General features: G+C 32.2%; 1 protein-coding gene across 3 annotated transcripts in view; it reads right to left on the bottom strand.

The window, feature by feature from the left end:
- Positions 1–399: 399 nt before the first annotated feature.
- Positions 400–20,248, bottom strand: part of LOC108744550 (pancreatic triacylglycerol lipase) — a 56,803-nt gene continuing 36,954 nt past the window's right edge. For 2 of the 3 annotated variants that reach the window (XM_018480383.1, XM_018480382.1), the window contains exons 2-12: positions 14,890–15,164; positions 13,314–13,468; positions 9,475–9,588; positions 8,702–8,854; positions 7,267–7,404; positions 6,475–6,562; positions 4,921–5,032; positions 4,753–4,853; positions 3,492–3,692; positions 2,291–2,621; positions 400–876 (exon numbers count right to left, since the gene is read on the bottom strand). In XM_018480383.1, the coding sequence (XP_018335885.1) occupies positions 750–876; positions 2,291–2,621; positions 3,492–3,692; positions 4,753–4,853; positions 4,921–5,032; positions 6,475–6,562; positions 7,267–7,404; positions 8,702–8,854; positions 9,475–9,588; positions 13,314–13,468; positions 14,890–15,028 (1,659 nt within the window). In that variant the 5' untranslated portion in view covers positions 15,029–15,164 and the 3' untranslated portion in view covers positions 400–749. Of the gene's footprint in view, positions 877–2,290; positions 2,622–3,491; positions 3,693–4,752; positions 4,854–4,920; positions 5,033–6,474; positions 6,563–7,266; positions 7,405–8,701; positions 8,855–9,474; positions 9,589–13,313; positions 13,469–14,889; positions 15,165–18,321; positions 18,341–20,248 lie in introns of those variants that run through there. The other variant, XM_025973202.1, reaches the window with a different exon arrangement.

Genomic DNA, 20,248 nt, shown 5'->3' with positions numbered 1-20,248 from the left:
GTACGATATTGTCCATACTTTCTTCTTTCTCATGATACTTGGGTATATATATTTCAGCACAGTAGTCGTAACTTTAACTATCCCACAAGGGAGCAACACAAATAAACGTTGGTATTATTAGTGTCGTTGGGGTTGCCGAGTGGGCAAGACCCCTAGATGAGCGAGGCCTAGGGCGACTGGATTGCTCACCATCCCCAAAGGCCGCCCTTACCCACAAGATACAAAAAAAATGATCAAGGGACACTTCTTCTGTTTAAACTTATTAGAAAGTGCAACATTAAAATTCACCAAATGGTTTCTAATAAAAATTTGAATCTTGTAAGGTTTCCCTTTATAGTTTTGAAAAGATTAAAAAGTAAACGATGTTTCTAATGTTTTATTTAACAAAACAAATATTATTCACATGTATACAAAGTGGAAATTAAAAACATATCACATTGTCTTTCACCAAAGTTATTCTAAATAACAGAATAACAAAATAATCTCTTTTTCTATGTTTGTTATGATTTCGTCTTAATATGTTATTTATATACAGCAGACTTAATAAAAAAATAGCTAAAAAATACTGTTTATAAGGCACTGTGCAGTATGAAATTAATGTCTAAACTCTAAAACTAAGCTAGACATCATACAACATCTTTGATATAGTAGCTTTCCAAATATAATTCGAAAATTTCATAAAAATCATTAAAATATACGATTATTTGTACTACAAAAAATTGTTAATTATTCCGTTTACATCAACTGCATTAACTTATCGTCTTTTCGTCTTCCTTGCATGCCTTTAAGAACACGCCTCTTCCTCGGTTGGCTATATCCGAGAAGTTTTTTCTCCCAACAGAACATAATTTATTCGAGAATTGAACATTTCGTCGCCTAAAAATTATTTATAATGTGTTGTTTTGACTTCTAGTTTTTCTAGCCCCCGGATCCCCAATTATTGACAATATATGTTTTAAGTGTCATCGTCAAGTATGAACAGATGTAGCTTATAGGCATAATAAGTTTGTGTAAATACCATAATTTATAAATTTAAACGCTAATGCATTAGGAATTGTCTTAGAAATATACCTATATAGATATATATTTTCTTACTTAAGGAAACTGATACGTAGCAAAATGTTGATGCAAACAATGAAAATCTGAAAATATTAGTAAGATGATACCGCATTAGAATAATTAAAAGTGATATTTATACATACCTATAGCTTTCGATTTTCTTTAAATCTTTCACTTATTTTTTTATTACTTTCGAAAATAAGACGCACACTATAAAGTTGTAATGTAGGTACTTACTGTCTATATATGTATTTTGTACAGATCCAAAATCAGTGTAAATAATAGTTATTGCAGGTGTATATATATAGTCAACTCACCAATGTGTCGCTTTTTGGCCTTTTATGATATAGGTANTATTACACATTTAAAATGCAGGGACAAAGCGGTTGCGGCAGTACCTGCCGGGAGGCCGGTTTGTATTGTCTAATGACAAAAAAACTGTGAATGTTGTATGAAAAGACATTCTGTAGTATATTTAGTATGTTCAGGGGGTATCTTTTGAAGATTTCCCCTTTTCGATAATAATCTAAACAAAACAAAAATATATTTAGTATATCAGCATTGCCCCCGTGCGAAGCTGGGGCGGGTCACTAGTATAAAATAAATGATTTTGAGATTTCCCAAAAACAATGAAGTTTTTCTAAATTTTGTATGCTTTTCTAATATGTTGACTATAGAATGCTGTGTTTTTTCAATATTTTGTATTCGATCGCCTGGCACAAAGGGTGAAAGCAATTCTGCAGACTCAATTTTCGAAAAACTCCTGAAGGCCTCTCGTGCGAATAAGGACGAAATGTCGATTATAGTCAATACGACGCAGTTAAAAAAAGAAATCGACATATGTCGTTTCAGAAAATAGTAGGAAATAATTCTTAATTTTACTGTCATTTTTAATCAATTTTCAAATTATCTTTTTGAACTAGAAAATAGGCTTTAGACGAGCAAAATCTTGTTCTTTTCGGTAAATCAGCTCAATTTATATTTGATATGATGATGTGTGTTTATGAGACGTTTTTAAATTTTTTACAAAGAAGTTGTGAACTTTTTCTTCCAAAAATGAATACACTTATGTATAGCATTTCTTTCTATTGCGCAAATAATGTCAAGGGGGATATTCTTTTAAAAAATGGGACCTAAACCGCTAGTTTGTCTACACGGTTTTGTTCGTAGTATACGATTTCGTAAAGTTGTGTTTCCAAAATCTGTTTTTTGTATTATTTGAAAAACTCACCCTCTTCCAGGTAATTCCATTTCGTCTACGGACACACTATTTACGTAAAGATGATCGTTGCACCACAATAGACACAATGTTCTTGGTTCTAAAACGTTCATGTCATATTGCCAACTCAATTCCACTTTTTTTACATTCCCTCCCAAATCTGCAGGATGTGACACCACAATTGCATACGTGGTACCGTGCTCTAATTTTGTATCACCCTGTGGCGTTAAGTCCACATTTATAACCCCTTGGGGGGCAAATATTGATGCTCTTATAATCCCTTGTACCCAAGTTTCTGCATACGCTGGTTTCGCTAATTCCACAGCCACTCTATACATTCGATCTGAAAGTCATTTAAAACAAAACTTCCTTATGATATACATTTACTTTTGCATTATACACTGTGGAAACTTGTCACTAAGTTTAATTTAATATAAAGTATAATGAAATTTGAAAATTATCTTCTTGTATGTTGAACTTCCTATTTCCCATTGTATATTTGTATTACCTGCTATTAAAATATGAGATAATTTACTGATAGAAAAAATAACTATCGAAATGAAAATACATTTCTTGTATAGGTACCACGTTTATAAAAGGGACTAAAAAGTATAAAATAATTTCTTCTAGTTCAATGCAGATTGTTAACTTAATACAGATATAATAAGTTAAAGCNTTTTAGAAGTATTTTTTTAATTACTTATTAAATATTGTCAATCACAAATTTTCAGGATTATCTATATAAGCATAGGAAATTGAGTATCGCTAGGAGAAATTATTTTATATTTTAATTGGTTTTAAAAATGTGGTACATTAACAACTTATTTTGTCTTTTAATTATTATTTTATGATTTTTATTTTTGTGTGCTTCTAAAATTTTTCAACTGTCACCTAATTCTGAGATAAGTTCCAAGTTTATAATTTAACGGGAAGTTGTACTGAACAGACAGACAGACAAGAAAACAAATTAATAAAATTGTTATATCAACGTCCAATTTTGTTATGAATAAGTTGAAAAATATTCTATTTACATTAGTTAATATGTAGGTAGTCCGTTTGCTAAACTTATTAATGTTTATACCCTACTTACATACAATAGCCAATAATAGAGCTTTTTCGTACCTTTCTGGTGAGATGTCAGAATTATCAGAATCAAAAAATATTGTATTCAATGATATAACTAACTTGAGAAATATTTTTACAATTTACTTACGGCAGAAGGGAAATTCGCTGCCAGTCATTGTGAAGAATTTTGATCCTACCATGTCCATGAGTTGAGTTTGGGGAGAAACCTCATTTTCTAGCATAGGACTAGCATCTGCGTGATATCCCATTATGGCGCAATTCCCTCCGCCAGATTTACAACCGAAACATTTTCCTGCTACAAAGTGTTCGTAACTTGGACACTGTTGGGCTAAAATATAATTTCTAGTATTTCACAATTTCCACAGATTTTCTAGCGAAAATTCTTTGTTAAGAAGGTTATAGAGATAGAATTTAGACAAAATGCAGCTAACAAATTTTTTTTTATTGCCTATTAGCTTAAGTTCCCATGCGCCAAGAATCTTAACTAGAATTGTACAGAGGAGGGTTGAAAAAAGGGCGAAAGAAGTATTAGGGGATAATCAATTAGGGTTTAGAAGAAATAGACGAATGTCGGAGACTAGCTTTACGGGTGACAAAAGAGAAAACGATAGAAAAAGGAAAGAGTGCATACCTCATAGGATTTGTAGGTTTAGAAGAAGCTTAAATGGGACAAGATGTTAAGTATACTTAAAAATGTAGGGATGAGTTACAGAGATAGAAGAAATTAAAAGAAGTGGCTGATTTTAGGTATCACGGATGTCAGATAAGTCAGGATGGAAGGAGTAGTAGGGATATAAAGCAGAGGATAGCCCAGCGTCGAGTCGCCTTCAATAAAAAGAAGTCATTTCTATGCTCGCGAATTGTTAATTTAGAAATTCAAAAAAGATTGTTAAAGGTGGGTCTGAAGCGCGGCGCTTTACGGGTGCTAAACATGTATGGTGGGCGCTGCGGAAAAGAAAAGGTTTTAAGTGTTCCAAATGTAGTGTTACTGGCGAATGATGAGGATACCATGGATAGAGAAGGTTAGAAACGAAGAGATATTACAAAAATAAGGAGAAAAGAGGACTCTATGTAAGTCAATAAGACAGGCGAGATAGGTTGGTAAGACACCTTCTCAGGCATGAAGGTCTAGTCAGAGACATATTAGACGCAGAAGCGGGAATTATGAGGGGTAGAGGTAGACCTAGATTAGATTACTGTTCGCAAATTATTGTGGATGTGGGTTGTTTTAGTTTTGGGGAAATGCGAAGATTAGCTCTGGATAAAAAAAGGTGGAGGTGCGTGTCCAACCAGTCTTGGGACTGACGACCTTATAATGATGATCGTTTATTGCTTGTTGACAGATTTTAGAATATTAAATTTTGTATACATCATGTAGAGAGACTTACCTACGTACTGGCATTGACTGTTTATACTATCGGTAAACAGTTTCAAAGCCCTTATATGATTACAAGCCACAAGAACTCTTGATGCTTCCTCAAGTCCTTCTCTGCAATAAAGGAATAAATGTAGTGAACAAAACATTACTTTAGTCATAAAAAAAAACAGCAGCTTACTTTATAAGTGTAAGGGGTATCAAAGGTGTTTGCGTTATTTCACAGCCAGGTTGTTCTTTACCATTATTTGGATAGAAATCCAGATGACCACATGGCTCCGACATACCATATCCTTTAATACATTCAATGGTCATGAAACTGGATACAAAAAATAGGTAATTCATGTTTATATTTAATAGCAATTCGAAAATAGTATTTCTGTAAGTCGTAAGTACATGTATTATACATCAAATCAATGGCTTTAGCATTTAATGTTTATTAAAAAACAAAGAGTGTGTGCGGATTGGTCATACGTCTCACGCGTAGATGAATAAAACTCGGTCTATAATAAGATATGCATATTTGCATATGTTCGTGTTTATGCGCGAAAAAGTTTGAGTTCTTGCAGACGAGCATTTCATGAATGTCATGTATATATGCCTTTAATATTCATAATCGATTTCCACCCTTCTTACTTATTGATGGATAAAATAAAGTGACAAAATTGTCTCATATGTCGATCACGGTCGGTTCTAATTATACTTGGGACGATCAAAATTAGCAAAGTTAATTAAAAAAATCGGTTGTCTGTAAAGTCGGTTTACTGACGATAGTTGAACGTGACAACGTCATAAGAAAATACTGATGGAATGGTTTCATTTTTCAAAAGAAAATTTTAATTTTATTTGTTTGATAGATATTTTGTATGGATATAGAGAAAGAGGTAAATGTATTATTGTATAGCAGCTGTCCACGCGGACGCATCGCTCAGTCAAGTAGGAGAGAGACAGATGTCGAACGCTGCCGAACGCGGAGGCCAATTGTGCCTCTTTGTCGCTCGTTCCGCGCTCTCGCTTGCATTTCAAGCCTTAAATGGAACGCCTCAGAGCGAGGTAACGCCGCATGAGTCATGTTTTTTCGTGCGTGCAGCCGGCTCCATCGAATTATAAGACGTTGTCACGTCAAAATTAAAATTAAATTATATATGAGAATGGACGTATCTTCTTTCTTATTTCCACTTGGGACTGTAGTTATTTGCTGCGTTTTGAACACACTCTTGTTAAGTTACGAAATGCTTTATGTGTAGTACAGACAAAGTGAAAAGAGATAACTTAGTAATAGAAAGCGGCGCAGCGGTTAGAAGTTGCTTAGTAAAGAGAAAAGAAAAGAAATCAGGGTCGGCTTTATAATTGCCTAGTTGGAATTTATATCTTTAAACAAGCGTCTTTGCTTTCATAAATTTCTGAGAATGTTGAACTTTCTTTAAAGTCTATTGCCGGCAACATGTTCAAATTCTGCTTGTCATCATCCCTTTCTGTTACACATTAATCAGTGTAATGCTATTCCTTTTTCTTTATTAGTGTCCGCTGCAATTCCTACCTGACATCTCTTTTCTACGTTTACGATATTCCTTACCGCGTCTGTCGTGAGTAAAAATAGGCCTTCTATCAGGAACCTCTCTAGTTTATTTGGTAAGTTGAAAAAAGAATGTAAATGTGACAGTCTTGTTGCGGACCATGTCAATTTTGAACGTCCTAACTATAGCTAATTATTTAATATTTAGAGTTTACTTACCAAATAGTATGATGCTCCTTCCATCCGTATGAATTACGTCAACCATTTCAGCATCTGATGAATCTAATCGAACATGAGCTGGCATCCCCTGTACGTTATAAAAATCAAGCTTATAATTTTTAAGTATACAGGGTGTCTCACGGTGACCACCTATTAGAATATTTCGGAAACTACTTCGATTCGAATTTTGAGTAGCGTTATTGGGTGTAATCTCCTAAATTAAAATAACGGCATCTATGTGGTACTTTCGTTTATACCGGAAGTTAATACCAACTTCGTTATTTTAAATGGAGCATCCTGTATATTACGACGGTTTTGAATTCTACTTATGATTTTAGGTAGACTTTTATAATGCTTCTCTACTTCTAAAATTTACAGAAGTAGTTTCCGAAATATTCTAATGGGTGGTCACCGTGAGACACCATGTACATTTGATAAATATTATACATATATTTATATACAAGGTGCTAAATAGCTAAAAAAGGTCTTAGCCTATGTATGTAGTACTTAAAAAACAAAATTTTAATATTTAAGTTTCGTAACTGACAAATTCTAAAGCCAGTATGACAACTAACTGTTAAAAGTATTATTTAAAAAAAATGAAATATTTCTTCAGTTGGATTGTGTTACCCACGAGAATGAACAGTAATGCCAATATAAAAACTTCGAAATACTAAAAAAGTCATGATTCAAATTTTATGGATAGCCTTTACTTTACTAATGTAGTTCTCCATTTACAGGACCTCTTGTATGTTTTTTGGTAAACTATACCATATCAAAATGTTTACTCACTTGAAAATATGGTTCGGCAGGGTCCAGTCCTGTTATTCGTCCCAAACCAGCGATCCTTGATCCTGCATATCCTGCAGTATGCGCTCCTAGGGAATGTCCTATTATATGAACGTTACCCGCATTTAGACTGTACGTTTTCTGTAAAATTTTGATATTACAAATTTAATGAATTAGAACAAAAAGATTTAACGAGGGAGCGATATATAGGATGACAGGAAATTGCTCGTATTCTCTTCGGGAATAGAAACTATCACTAGTTTGGAATGATTTAACCTCTTGGAGTTTGGAAATGCGCCATTTTCGAGAAAATCTACTTCAGTTTTCTTGTTACAAAAATCCGAATTTTGTGACTTAAAAATGTAAAAAACAAATTTGGCCTGAATTTTTCCATGATCAGATACCTTACTAATTGGTCAACCTTTCTAAAGTTAAAATTCACGAAAATTACTGTTGTTGTGTATTAAAACATGTGTTGCATGTTTTTTATGATAATAACACCTCTGTGAAGAAGAACAGGAAGGTTGACCAAGTTATTAAATCATAGAAAAATACAGGCTAAAAAATGATAATAATTTTAACTTCCAAACTTTGGAAAATTGAACTAGATTTTCTCAAAAATGGAGCATTTCCCAAGTAATAGAGGTTAAATTAGTGTAAAAAATGTATAAATTTAATGTCAAAAATTGTTCACGTGAATTATAATACGTTTAACGTGCTGAGAACATTAATTTCGATTTGGTAATTTTTTGAATTGTTACAATAACATTTTTGATGGAGAAGGGGTCGCTAGTCAATCTTTAATCAGTGCTGCTGAAAGCTAGCATTTAAATAAAGAAAACGAGAGAGAAAAATAAAAGAGAAAGAGAAAACAGACTCAGTTACTAATGCATGACAAATTGCAATGCAGTTTTTTATATAGGTACGTTGTGAAGTCTTTATTTACAACATACGTTAAATAATTTTAAAAATAAAATTTTCATAAAAATATTATTACCACATATGTGAAATCACTTCAATCAATACCAGATTTCAGGAATTTTTTACTCGCTACTGAGGTTAGATGTTACACATCATTAGTCACTACTGTAAGACCTGTTTTTTTAATACCTATTGGTTATAAGGTATTGCGAACACCAAGAACATGATTTAAGATTTAGAACCTTTTAGTAACATGTCCAATTTCTGTTATTATTTAATTATTTAAATAGAAGACCTAATCTTACAAATTGAATCACCTACTAGTGTATGATTTATGATCAACAAGGAGAAGTTTTATAATATACCAGTACTCAATAATCTAAAAATATAGAGCTTTGATTATGTTAGGTAATTAGCCACGTTACCTCCTGAATAACACATTTTTTTGTACTTTTATAATTCTTGTTTAATTTACATCAAAAATATGTCACAAGCATTTATTAAGGAAAATACTTACTATTAAGTGATTTATAAAATGCGCCACTTCTAGTCCCACAAGTCTTGTATTTGCAGTAGCTTGTGTATAAAGAGGGAGACTACCACCAGCCCAGTCTACTACAAACACGTTCATGTCATTATTTTTGAGCAGCTCGTCCTTCATTTCACCAACCTGAAAAAAATTAACCCTTGAATTTTTGGTTTCTAGTAATTAAATAGGCACTAGAATGTAAATTTTCAAATGTGATAGATTTTACATAAAACCACATCACGTAGCACACAAAATTTGTATCAAGGTTACTTTTGCTCCTTTTCAAACGACTTCAAAAAAAGCAGCTTCTTAATTATTACTATATTTTCACTTTGTTGTGTATGTTTCGCGATTTCTTCGTCAATTGTGAAACAGAGTTTAGTGATTCTTTTTTATGTCTCAAGGGTGGTCAAGTTTAAATTTGAGAAAGATATTTTATCTGTAAGGGTGGAAAATTGGAGTATATGATAAACTACTTGAAGAGATTAGACAACTCGTCATCTCCGTCTGGTGTTTTTATTATATAGGCAGCATCCCAAGTGTAGACCTGTTTGACTTTGTTCATTTTTTAGTTAAAGTGTACACATGTAAGCAAAGTATTGATGTATGTTTTGATCATCAGTATCTTTAAATTATAAAACTAGCTGACACCCGACTCTTTCACGAGACATTGTGATTTTTTATTATTGCTATAAATTTTTGTTTTAATAAGGTGGTCAAGACAATGAAAATTTATTTATGCATATTTAAAATATATTTACCCAATTTGATAAAGACGTATCGATGAATCCATGAATGATAAATTTTGTCTTCTTTTGAGCTTCAAAATTAGATTTCTGTATAGTGTCATCATCACTAGCTCGCAGTTCTTGTCCCTAAAATATGAAACGTTATACAGTAAAAATATGTAGTACAGCAACTTAGTAACAATTATTTGATTTGATATAAAACAACGATCCAAATTGTTTTGCTACATAAGGTAAATTATCGTAATAGCTCAAATAACAATATTAGAAAGCGATATGAAGGAAGATAAGTTGACAGAATCTGTATGTATCTGCTAAAATATGTTAACTAGTAATAAATTATTAACACGAAATTAATTAATCGCTTAACATCACACTTTTTTACTAATTACTAATTTCCAAGCTTTTTGATAACAATTTGTATTAATTTTTTTTAGTTTGAAGTTTATCATTAAAAGTACGTACAATCTTGAACAAATATGCGATTAGTGTAAAAAAAAACATATATAAAAGATTTTCCCTGTTTGATTTATATAAACCTTTAGGCAAGAGACTCTAGAGATATCTTTTTTTCTTCCTCTGTGTTGTTATTTAATGATTGAACAGCATTACAATTGATTTTAAATAGTAGATACCATTTGATCAAACAAAGTTTAAGGAGACATTAGATTGTTATGAGTTTTGTTTTGAAATAAAACAGATTCAGTTTAGTGAAAACTCTTGATGTTTCCCTGTTTAAATAATAAGCACTAATAGATGTTGAAAGCGATAATCTACCGAATGCTTATAGAGTATTGTATAAGTAGTAAAATAAAGTTCTGTAAAACTTAAAAAACAAAATTCAGTTTTTAAAGATCGGAATTTGAGAAGTCCCATTTTGAGAGTTTGAATTTTCCAAACTACTAACAGATTTGAGTGTTAAGTTTGAACTAAGATCAAACGAATAAAGTGTGGGGCTGAGTTTTAATCAAGATCTCAGAAACGTCGATTTTCATTCTGACTTTCATTTTTGGCTCTGACAGGAAAGGTCCCTTTTCACAAATTACCTTACAACTACATAACAAATACTTATACAATTAACTAATAAATACTTCATGACAAAGTAAATACAATTTGACTGCTAATTATTTTTTATAAATGAAGCTGGATTATTGAGAAAACAATGAGTGCTGAGAAATTATCTTAATTGTAAAGTAATTTTAAAATCAATTTGATTAAATGAAGTTGAAGTTGACTGCTAGTAGCTTAGCGTATTGTAACAAATGCTCATTTGATGTTTAATGCATTTAAGATATGGTGTAGCACGAGAAATTTAAAGTCAGTAACCGGGAGACTTCAATGAGAGGTCAAGAACGAAACCTTCAGTAAAGTTGCATGGTGTTTATAAACATCTATGTTTACGTAGTATCAGCCGAATAAATAAATTATTATTGTTATATAAAACGTTTGTAATGAGTGAAAAAAAATTGTAAGTAAGGAAATAATCCAATAGTAAACAAGTTATTGAAATGATTAGAAATTTACCATTATTATGTCTCAGAATCGCGAACTGTGAAAATAAATGTCTCAGGCATGAAGATAATTTTTAAATTTGGAGCATTTAAATTTAATCCGTAATTGCCTTACCATTTTCCATATTATATGAATAAAATATTCAATATAATTGTTGGCAGTAGTTTTTACAAAATAAACAATTTTCAGCCTATTTTGGCTCAATTTACCTATTCGTTTTTTAAGAATCGTATATTATCATATAGCCTTGTTGTAGGAGGTGAAATGTCGGTTGTGCTTTTATAATCAGTAAATGTTTATAACCTAATCTTGGCTCTGATTTCGTGACTGAAAATTCAGATACTTTTAGTAAGTATATAGATGTCTAAATCTAGAGTACAACCAATTTCTCAACAGTGGGCATGTAGTTAACAAACCCCCTGTATACTGTTTACTGTAAATTGGTACAAACGAAAAATATGCATATATAATGAATTTCATAGATGCTATTTACAAATTTTCTTTGGTAAATAAACTGTACCTTTTGGGATCAATGAAGTGTAAAGTTAGATTGGAAAATAAAAAAGTTGGGAATAAAACGTGCGTGATGGCCAGTAAGTAACCAGTGACGTAACAGGTATTGACCATAGCGAATGCAACGTGACATGTATAATATTCCTATACAACTTCGAGCAGAAAAAGTAGTTAAAAGTTCATAATTTTTAAAGTAGCTTTTTAAACCAAAGAGATTGATTAAGTTTCTTTAATTATGCTTACAGTATTTGAACAGCACAGCTAACAAAATAATATTTAGCGCAACGAAATGTACCTATTTGATACGCACGCAAGTAATGAGACGGTGGTCAAAATTATGCCAATAAATATTGCAATTTTTTACATGGAACCCACCAAAGAAAATAAGAAAATCGATACTTTTCTATTAAAAGACTCTTCATAGATTTATATGTCATAGTAGCGGATCTATGGCGGAGGGGGTTCGGGTCCAACCCCTCCCTATACGTTCAGAAAACCCTAAATTTAACTTTCATTTATAGATCTACTGCTAGAATTAATCACTTCTTGTAGTAATATATCTTGTTTGAAGTCATCATTTCAAAATTATCACGAAAATAACGAATGTTAGTCGATGAACATTAGGGGATTCGAAGAATTGATAGAAATTTTTGTGAGTACCTTCCTTCCTAAAATCCTGCATCCAACCCTGATAGTATGTCATTAAATATGAAACGCTCTACTAGCAGCGATAATACTACTTTATTTAATTAACACATTCTTCACCTTTGGGTCAATGGCTTGTTACACGAAAGAAACTGATAACCATACTGAAACTTATTATTGTACCGCATTTCACTTTATTGCAAATATGTTATTTATTATTCCAAATTTAAGAAAAAAATATTCCAAATAACTAATATAAGGAAATTTCTCATTGTTGATAAAGTTTGATAGTTTGTTTTTAAAATAACTTATCAACGCGACAAAACACACAAGAAAAAACATATACAAACACTATATTCTAACACACGATTACAATAAAAAAAACAGGGAAAGACGAATTAAAAGACAAACAAAACATGAAAAAAAGCTGAATAAAAAATAATGATTTGGAAAATCGTATACGTATGTATATTGAAGCAAATGCACGGTTGAAACTGGTGGGTGGAATATCAGAGCCAAATAGTGTTAAATAAAATAAAATTCGAAGTAAAAACACAAGATGGGGGGAACTCTCCCTCCCCTGCCGACAATTTATACAAACCCCAGTACCAAGGAAAGGGTTGGCAAGAAGAGGGGTTGATAGTGGGGTGGTAAGAGAAGAGCGAAAATTAATGATAACAGAAAGTGACAGGGCATGCTTGAAAAAATAGGATTAGAAAAAGAAAGATGATTTTACGTTATGAATTAAAGAAAAAAAATCTTGAAAAAAAAAGGGAAAATATAGTGAGACAATTAATAAATTTTATATAGAAAAGAAAATAAAGGACCAGAACGTAAGAGGGAAATTACAGCCGAATAAGTTTGAAAAAGAAAAATGTAGAAAAAGTAATTGATTAAAATTGAAAGTTGAAGCTGTTTGTTAGGTAAGTTCGGTTGTAGCTAGGGTGGTTTAGGTAGTCGCACAGGTAATTACGGAGTAATGACGTCAGGGAAAAATCAGCAGCAAGTTGTTATTCTTCCGAGAACGATGATCCGCGTTGATATTTACAGAATAAATTCTGTAAATAATGTGCATCATATCATTGTCAACAAAAAGCAGGAAAATTTTAAATAATTTTTACAGGGAACCTTGAATTTTTGGTGTTTTTTTTTATAACTTGCAAAGCCTTCAACTTTAAAATTACCTGGTTGGGATTATTTCTAGTAAAGAGTATAAATCTTGTATTTATCACAGATCTTGGAAGGGGAAAGACGTTTATGGGCCGATGAATAATATGATACCAACTCCTGGTAATATTTAAACAACCCAATTCTTCATAACACCTCTCTTCGTTTACAACTGGAAGAAGAAAATCCTTTAAATACATTTCTTACAATAAGGATAAACATATTAAACATTAAATAATTATGTCCATGAAATCTCCTGTTTATAAATAATAGAATTGCAAATGAATAATATTTTGGAAAATAAACTGTACTGTAGACTACAGGACGTAGCACTTTTATTTCAAATGCTTGACAATGTTTTACAAAGGTATCTACAATCTACCTGAAAATTAAGGTGTTTCTGTAATGGGTTGCAAGCTTACAGGAGCTGATAGGGTACTATAAAACAAGAAAATTAAGTATATATTTGATCCGCCGATTTTGAGTCAGTCCGGCCCTGGTAGGATCACGTAGGTAAACTTGTTAGATTAGATTAAGTGTGATTGACGATGTTTGTGTTACAACCAAGAGTATTAGACTTTTATGCACGTGGTTGGTCGAAAACATTGACAGTACGTCAGTGTGCAAATGTTATAGGTCAGTGCAGATAATATTATTACGTTGACCAATGAGTGAGTTTTTGTTTCTATGGACAAACAGTTTCCTAGACGCTGGACTGGATGTACGGGTCCTGCACCTTAGTCGACGCGTAGTTCTGATCTAAATCCGCTCGACTTTTTTGTATGGGGTCGCAAGAAACAGTGCATGTGTCATTATTCATTACATTTTTTTGTCCCTTGACAATGCTGCATTATTTATCATGCGATTCCCTGCTGTATCTAGTTAACACCTTCCAATGCTTGCTACTTATTTCAGGCATAAAACAAAGGTACTTATTGTTAAGCTCTACCGAGCGGCATGGTCTAGAAATCTAGACAATTCCTTAGCATTCGGGAGGACGCCGGTTCCATTCCGGGTCCGTCTGCCTTGGTCCAAGTTTTTCTATGGTTTTCTTGGATCACTCAGGCAAATATTGGGGTAGTAATATTCCTCAGATAATCTTTCATTCTCTTCTGTCTTCATTTCGTCCGTCTCATCTTTCTCACCCGAACCACCTTCTACCCATTCTCACGATTCCTGAAAAGAAGCTGAAGAGCGCTTTTCGCCCTACCTTCCGGCGTAGTCCGGAGGGATTGCCCGTCCACCAACATAAGTGGCTGGTGGGAATGAAACACCCAAAAGGTTTTTTTGTTAAGCTCTTAATTAGACGTGGGTCACGATTTCGATCACATTTGCTCCCATTATCATTGGCAGTATCGAAAAATTACCGATCAAACTTCGATTTATAGAGACTGTCTTTTGCGTGCTGATGATAAAATCGAAAACGCAATCCACGTCGTGCGGTAGTTCCAATAAATTACTGATTAAGAACATAAACTGTTCTTATATATTTAATTAGGTTGTGATTTTATGAAGCTGTTTTGAACACCGATTTCATGAACATTGTCTGTAACAGGTTTGACTACGTATCTGTTAGAGGAAATTTAAACTTACACAACCAAGGAATATTAATTTCCAACCTTGTCGGTTTGTCCCAGTTCAAATTAAAAATTCCGGCAGATGCGATGCTCGCAGAGAGAACTAGAACTTGTGTGACCAAAAATTGGCTATGTTTCATTCTCCAAATGAACATGAACTAACGCACTATGTAATTATCTGACAGTCAGAACACTTAAACGACGACTGCAGATTATACCAATGAACAGATCACTTGCAGGCAGATACGTATAGCAGCATCCATAATAATTGCGCCTCTTTGAGCTTGAGTTCTGAAACAAAGAAATAATCATGGAAATTCTGGGTACACGGTATTACATAATTTTTTATGGTAGGTTAAGCGTAACTAATATGTTTACCATTTGGAAGGAAATTAGTTTTGGAATTAATAAGTGTAAGTCGTTTTGAATTCTAATCAGATAATTGAATTGGTGTAAATTCCATCGGAAATACGTTAATGACCTTCTAGAGGTACGTAAATTCCGTCCGATATATACAGTAAAAGCTCTTTATTCGCTGGGTATACGTTCCATAAAAATACCGTGAATACAGAAACTGTGGATATGGAATGGTAATTAGTTTGGAATCGTAGGGGATACGTTCTAAGGTTCCAAAATAAAACCAATATGTATCAGAATAAAATAAATTTATCGAGAAATTCGCAATTAAAATTAATCGTTATAATCAGCTTTTGACAAGGGTTTAAAAAAATTAGTGATTTGTTCTTGTTGTCAATTTTGAATTAGTCCACTCTGTTACATCTTTTATAAAAGTCGCCTCGGCACGTATCAACGGTACATACTCAAAAGATGCTGATACATTAAGGGGATTTAGTAGTACCCGTGACGTAAAGTAAAAACATGCTTATCGGTTCTAGATATCATGAGTTTAATGTTCGGAACAGAGGTTTGAAATTTTCTAGTAAGATAGATAAAGCTTTGTTCTAAAGCCTGTCGAAGTTCGTTATTTATTTTTTTAATCTCTATTGAAAATTCGTGTCCTACAAGAAGCATCAACTTTAAGTACATGTAAAAGCTTTTAATGACCATATTACTGAAAACCAAAAACGTACTGAGTAAATGTGAACCTTTCTTCGTTACCATTACAGGGTTTACATTTAGGCAATTGACATTAAATATAGTTAAAATACTTTAATTATAGTTACTGTTAGAGATGTGGACTTTTTAATTGCAAAAATGCCTGTCGAAAAGTTTTCAATATTTTTGACGTAGAAGTTATTTATTCAGATTTTTATTTCCTTTTTGTCAGTATTTCTGTATGCTTCTGTATAATCGCTTAGTATTTATTGCCTATTCTGTAATTTAATCTTTAATTAAATAAAAAATAAAAATAGCTGTCTCTTTCTGAAAGTTTATATGTTTTTCTTTTATATGAATAACAAGGTTGTTGCTTAAATTAAATAATATGTAACAATAAGGCTATTACAATTTTGTTTATTCGACCCTAACAAAGTAACAGTCAATGTTATGTTTTTTGCTATTTTTTCCTTCAATTCTAAAGGTAGCGGTTTAAAACTGTGTTATTAAAAAAATGACCATGTAGTCAATTGCAATTTAAGTTAATTTGGCATGAATTATATGAACATATGCGAGCGACCAATATTGCAAATGTGCACTTTCTGAAGTAGCATTTTCAAGGATTTACAGTTGCGCTGCTCTTAACCTCCATTCAAGACACCATACTTATCTTCATTAAATTGTAAGGTATATTTGTATTTTACCGTTTTCATTAACACATATTACATGTATGATTGCTACCGTTACTGCTCTAATTTTTAGTATTAATTGTGAGAGTCCAAATTTGTCATTCTGCTCTTTACCTATCTGCTTTTATTGAATTTACTTGTAACAAATAAACGAAATGTAGTAGCGCTACATGAATAAGGACTTCTATTCATATTAGCAAATCGGTCACATGAGTTAGTATATGAGTTTAATGTGGCTGTGGCCAGAGATGTGGTTTATTTGAAGTACTTCCATTTAAAATGCAAATGCAAAATAAAAAATACCTATTTTTATCCTGCATTTAAATACTTTTTTGAGAAAAGCATTTTGTATTTTATTTAAAATACTTTTCCAAACGTATTTGTAAAATTCAAAATACGTTTTTGCCGTTAAAAGTTTTGCTAGTACCACCGATAAAACATTATATAAAATGATGAATGAAAGTTGCTTACATTGGCAAATTGATATCTATCTGCACCTTCCAAATCACCACTTATCGTATCTTTAGTAAGAAACTAGGAAATTATATGAATTACGACAAAACAGCCCGCAAAACAATATTAAATTGATATACGCCAGCTGTGTAAAACTGAAAACTACAAGATATTGTAATAATAATCCAAAATTCTTAGAAAACGATTCCAAAAACTTCATTTATTAGACTATTTTTTCGAAAAAAGTATTTTGAATTAGCATTTAAAATACCAAATATAAATAAAAAAATAACAAATCAAAAAAGTATTTGCATTTTGTATTTAAATACTTTTAAAAAACCATTTTGCATATCTCTGGCAGCGAACACCCGGTCATTTGATTTTTTCGTTATCATGTGTGTTAAAATAAATACTGTTTCAATTATCCAACAAAATAAACAATATTCAGTCTTTATCTAATCGTTCTAATTTCAACTAAACGAACATTTCTTTCGTAGTCAGCTTAGTCACCGAAAGCGGCATGGTTTAGCGGTATAGATAACCCGCTCTGGCGAAAGTTTTCTTTTGTTGGGCCAGTAGTTTAAACTTCTATCACGATTACTTGGAATAAGACCTCAAAAAAGAAACAAAGTCGCTTAGTCTACAAGTACCTTTATATAACTCAATTTTAGACTACAAGCAAGTAAAACATTCACTTTACCTTTTTCTGACGATAGAATTTAGTATTTACTTTCATAAATCCATTCTCTAAATCTAAATAATCCTTTGATGCTTATCAATTAATAGTATCTTCATTACCATGCGAAGTAATAATGCAGTACGCCCTTCTATTCAATTATTAGAAGTAGTTGTAATTAACTAACAGCAAATTGTATTTTTCCTTTATTCATAAATACACACAATATAAAAGCAGTATAAATAAAAAATATTGATTTAATCTGCTTTTATAGTTTAAGCTATAACAGTATTGATTACTAAAAAGGGGGTATTTTCAGTTTCATAGTGTGGCGAAAGAACTTTTATTGTTTTTTTTGTGTAAATATTTTGTACATATATTTCTCCTAATTTTATTTCCGTCATAATGCATAATATTTCTTCAATGTAGAGTACGACTTCTTATCTTTTGCATGCCTTTGTTTCCATTCTGTTTCTATTCTATTGTCCCTAATCACCTTTACCTAGAAATCTAACTGCAACCGTTTCTGCATGCACCTTGTACTAATAGCTGGCTTTTCCCTTAATTACCTTACCTAAAATTCTATACTGTTCAACTTCGTCAATTCTTCGTATTTCTGTAAGCTCGTGTCTTCAACCCCTATTGCCAGTCTTTGTCTATCTTGAGTATTCTATCTCTTTTTACTAACATTTTCCAACTATAAATACTCCTAACATCCCTATCAGAAATTAATTCATCTGTGTCTCTACATTCAACCGTCTCGTTAGTAAGTCTCTTTTCCTGTTATAAATTGTTATTATTGTCTTTGCTATTGTTATTGTTATTGCTATTGTTATTATTATTGTTGTTGTTATTTCTTTGTGTGTTTTGGCTGTTGTGTTTTATTTTTACCATCTGTTTGTTTTGTTGTTTAATTTGTTGTTGGCAGAAAATTTTGGTTAATTGTTTAAATAGTGTTTTTCTTTAATTATTTTTATTAATAATTGTACTAAACACACTAAAGTAGTAAAAAAATGAATACATTAGGTATTATAAGTGTATTGGTTTGAGGTTTCATTTTAAATAATTTAAGGTACCGTTGCATAGCTTTCTGTTTTACATTTAACTTTGGTTTCTTTAAAAGAGTAGCTATAATTAATTTTACAACTGGACAGTAGAAAGAAATCTAAGCAAAAATTAACTGGAGCCTTGAAAGTTTTTTTAACGAATTAAAAAAATGATCCATCTTTAAATTTGTTAACAGACGTTTCTGCTCTATTATTTTTTTGCTCATTATGACACAAATATTGAAATAATGAAAGGCGAAAGAGTAACTTTCTTCGTATGTAGAATGAAAGAAAACAGTCACTTTTCTAATGTCAACTAGCCGAAAAACTATCTAATGCTTTAACTCACGTAGGATGTTATTCTACAATATACATTCTATAATTTATTGCTCATTTTTGATCTAATAAAATTAATTGTAATATTGGCCAGAGCGTTACAATTAGAATTACGACAATTGGCGGTACCTACAGGGTGTAACCTTGTAAATTTTGAAACTTTTTTGTAAGTATAAGGTACATTTGTAGATTTAGAAAAAGCTTTTGACACTGTTAAGTGGGACAAGATGTTAAAAATACTTAACAATGTAGGGATGAGTTACAAAGATAGAAAAGTGATACTTAGTTTGTATAAAGAGCAACAGGCAGTTATAGAGCCAGGGTTCCAACGTAAAGAAGTAAATATTAGGATAGGAGTCAGACAGAAATGCACAGGGTCACCTCTACTTTTTAATCTATACATCGAAGACGCGATCAAAGACAGTCATTAAAGACAATTGTAGGGATATATATACAGGGGCAAAAGATTAGTATGCTTAGATTTGCAGATGATATAGCAATATTAGCATCTATCAAGGAGTTAGAGATAGCTTTAAATAAAATGGAAGCGGTACTGACAAAACAGTACTGTATGAAAATAAAAGTAAAATATTGGTATGCCAGGGAAGAAACCGTAGGAAAAGGGCGAAAATAAAGATAAGAGGCGAAAAATTAGAAGAAGTGGCTGATTTTAGATATCTAGGAGGTCAGATAAGTCAGAACGGAAGGAGTAGTAGGATATAAAGCATACCGTAGGGTCCAGTCGCATTCAATAAAAAGAAGTCACTTCTTTGCTCCCGAACGGTTAATTTAGAAATTCGATAAAGATTGTTAAAGTTGTATGTTTTGAGCGCGGCGCAGTACGGATGCGAAACATGGACAGTGGGCGGCACGGAAAAGTTTAGAATGAATGATGAGGGTAATGTGGATAGAAAAGGTTAGAAATGAAGAGGTATTAGAAAGAATAGGAGAACAGAGGACTCTATGGAAGTTAATAAGAAATAGGGGAGATAGGTTGGTAGGACACCGTCTCAGGCATGAAGGTCTAGTCAGAGACATATTAGAGGCAGAAACAGGAGTTAGGAGGGGTAGAGGTAGACGTAGATTAGATTACTGTTCGCAAATAGTTAAGGATGTGGG

The sequence above is a fragment of the Agrilus planipennis genome, unplaced genomic scaffold, assembly GCF_000699045.2.
Source record: "Agrilus planipennis isolate EAB-ADULT unplaced genomic scaffold, Apla_2.0 scaffold28, whole genome shotgun sequence".
Lineage (NCBI taxonomy): Eukaryota > Metazoa > Arthropoda > Insecta > Coleoptera > Buprestidae > Agrilus > Agrilus planipennis.
Note: the sequence above shows the minus strand (reverse complement) of the source record. Positions and strands in the feature narration are given on the sequence as shown.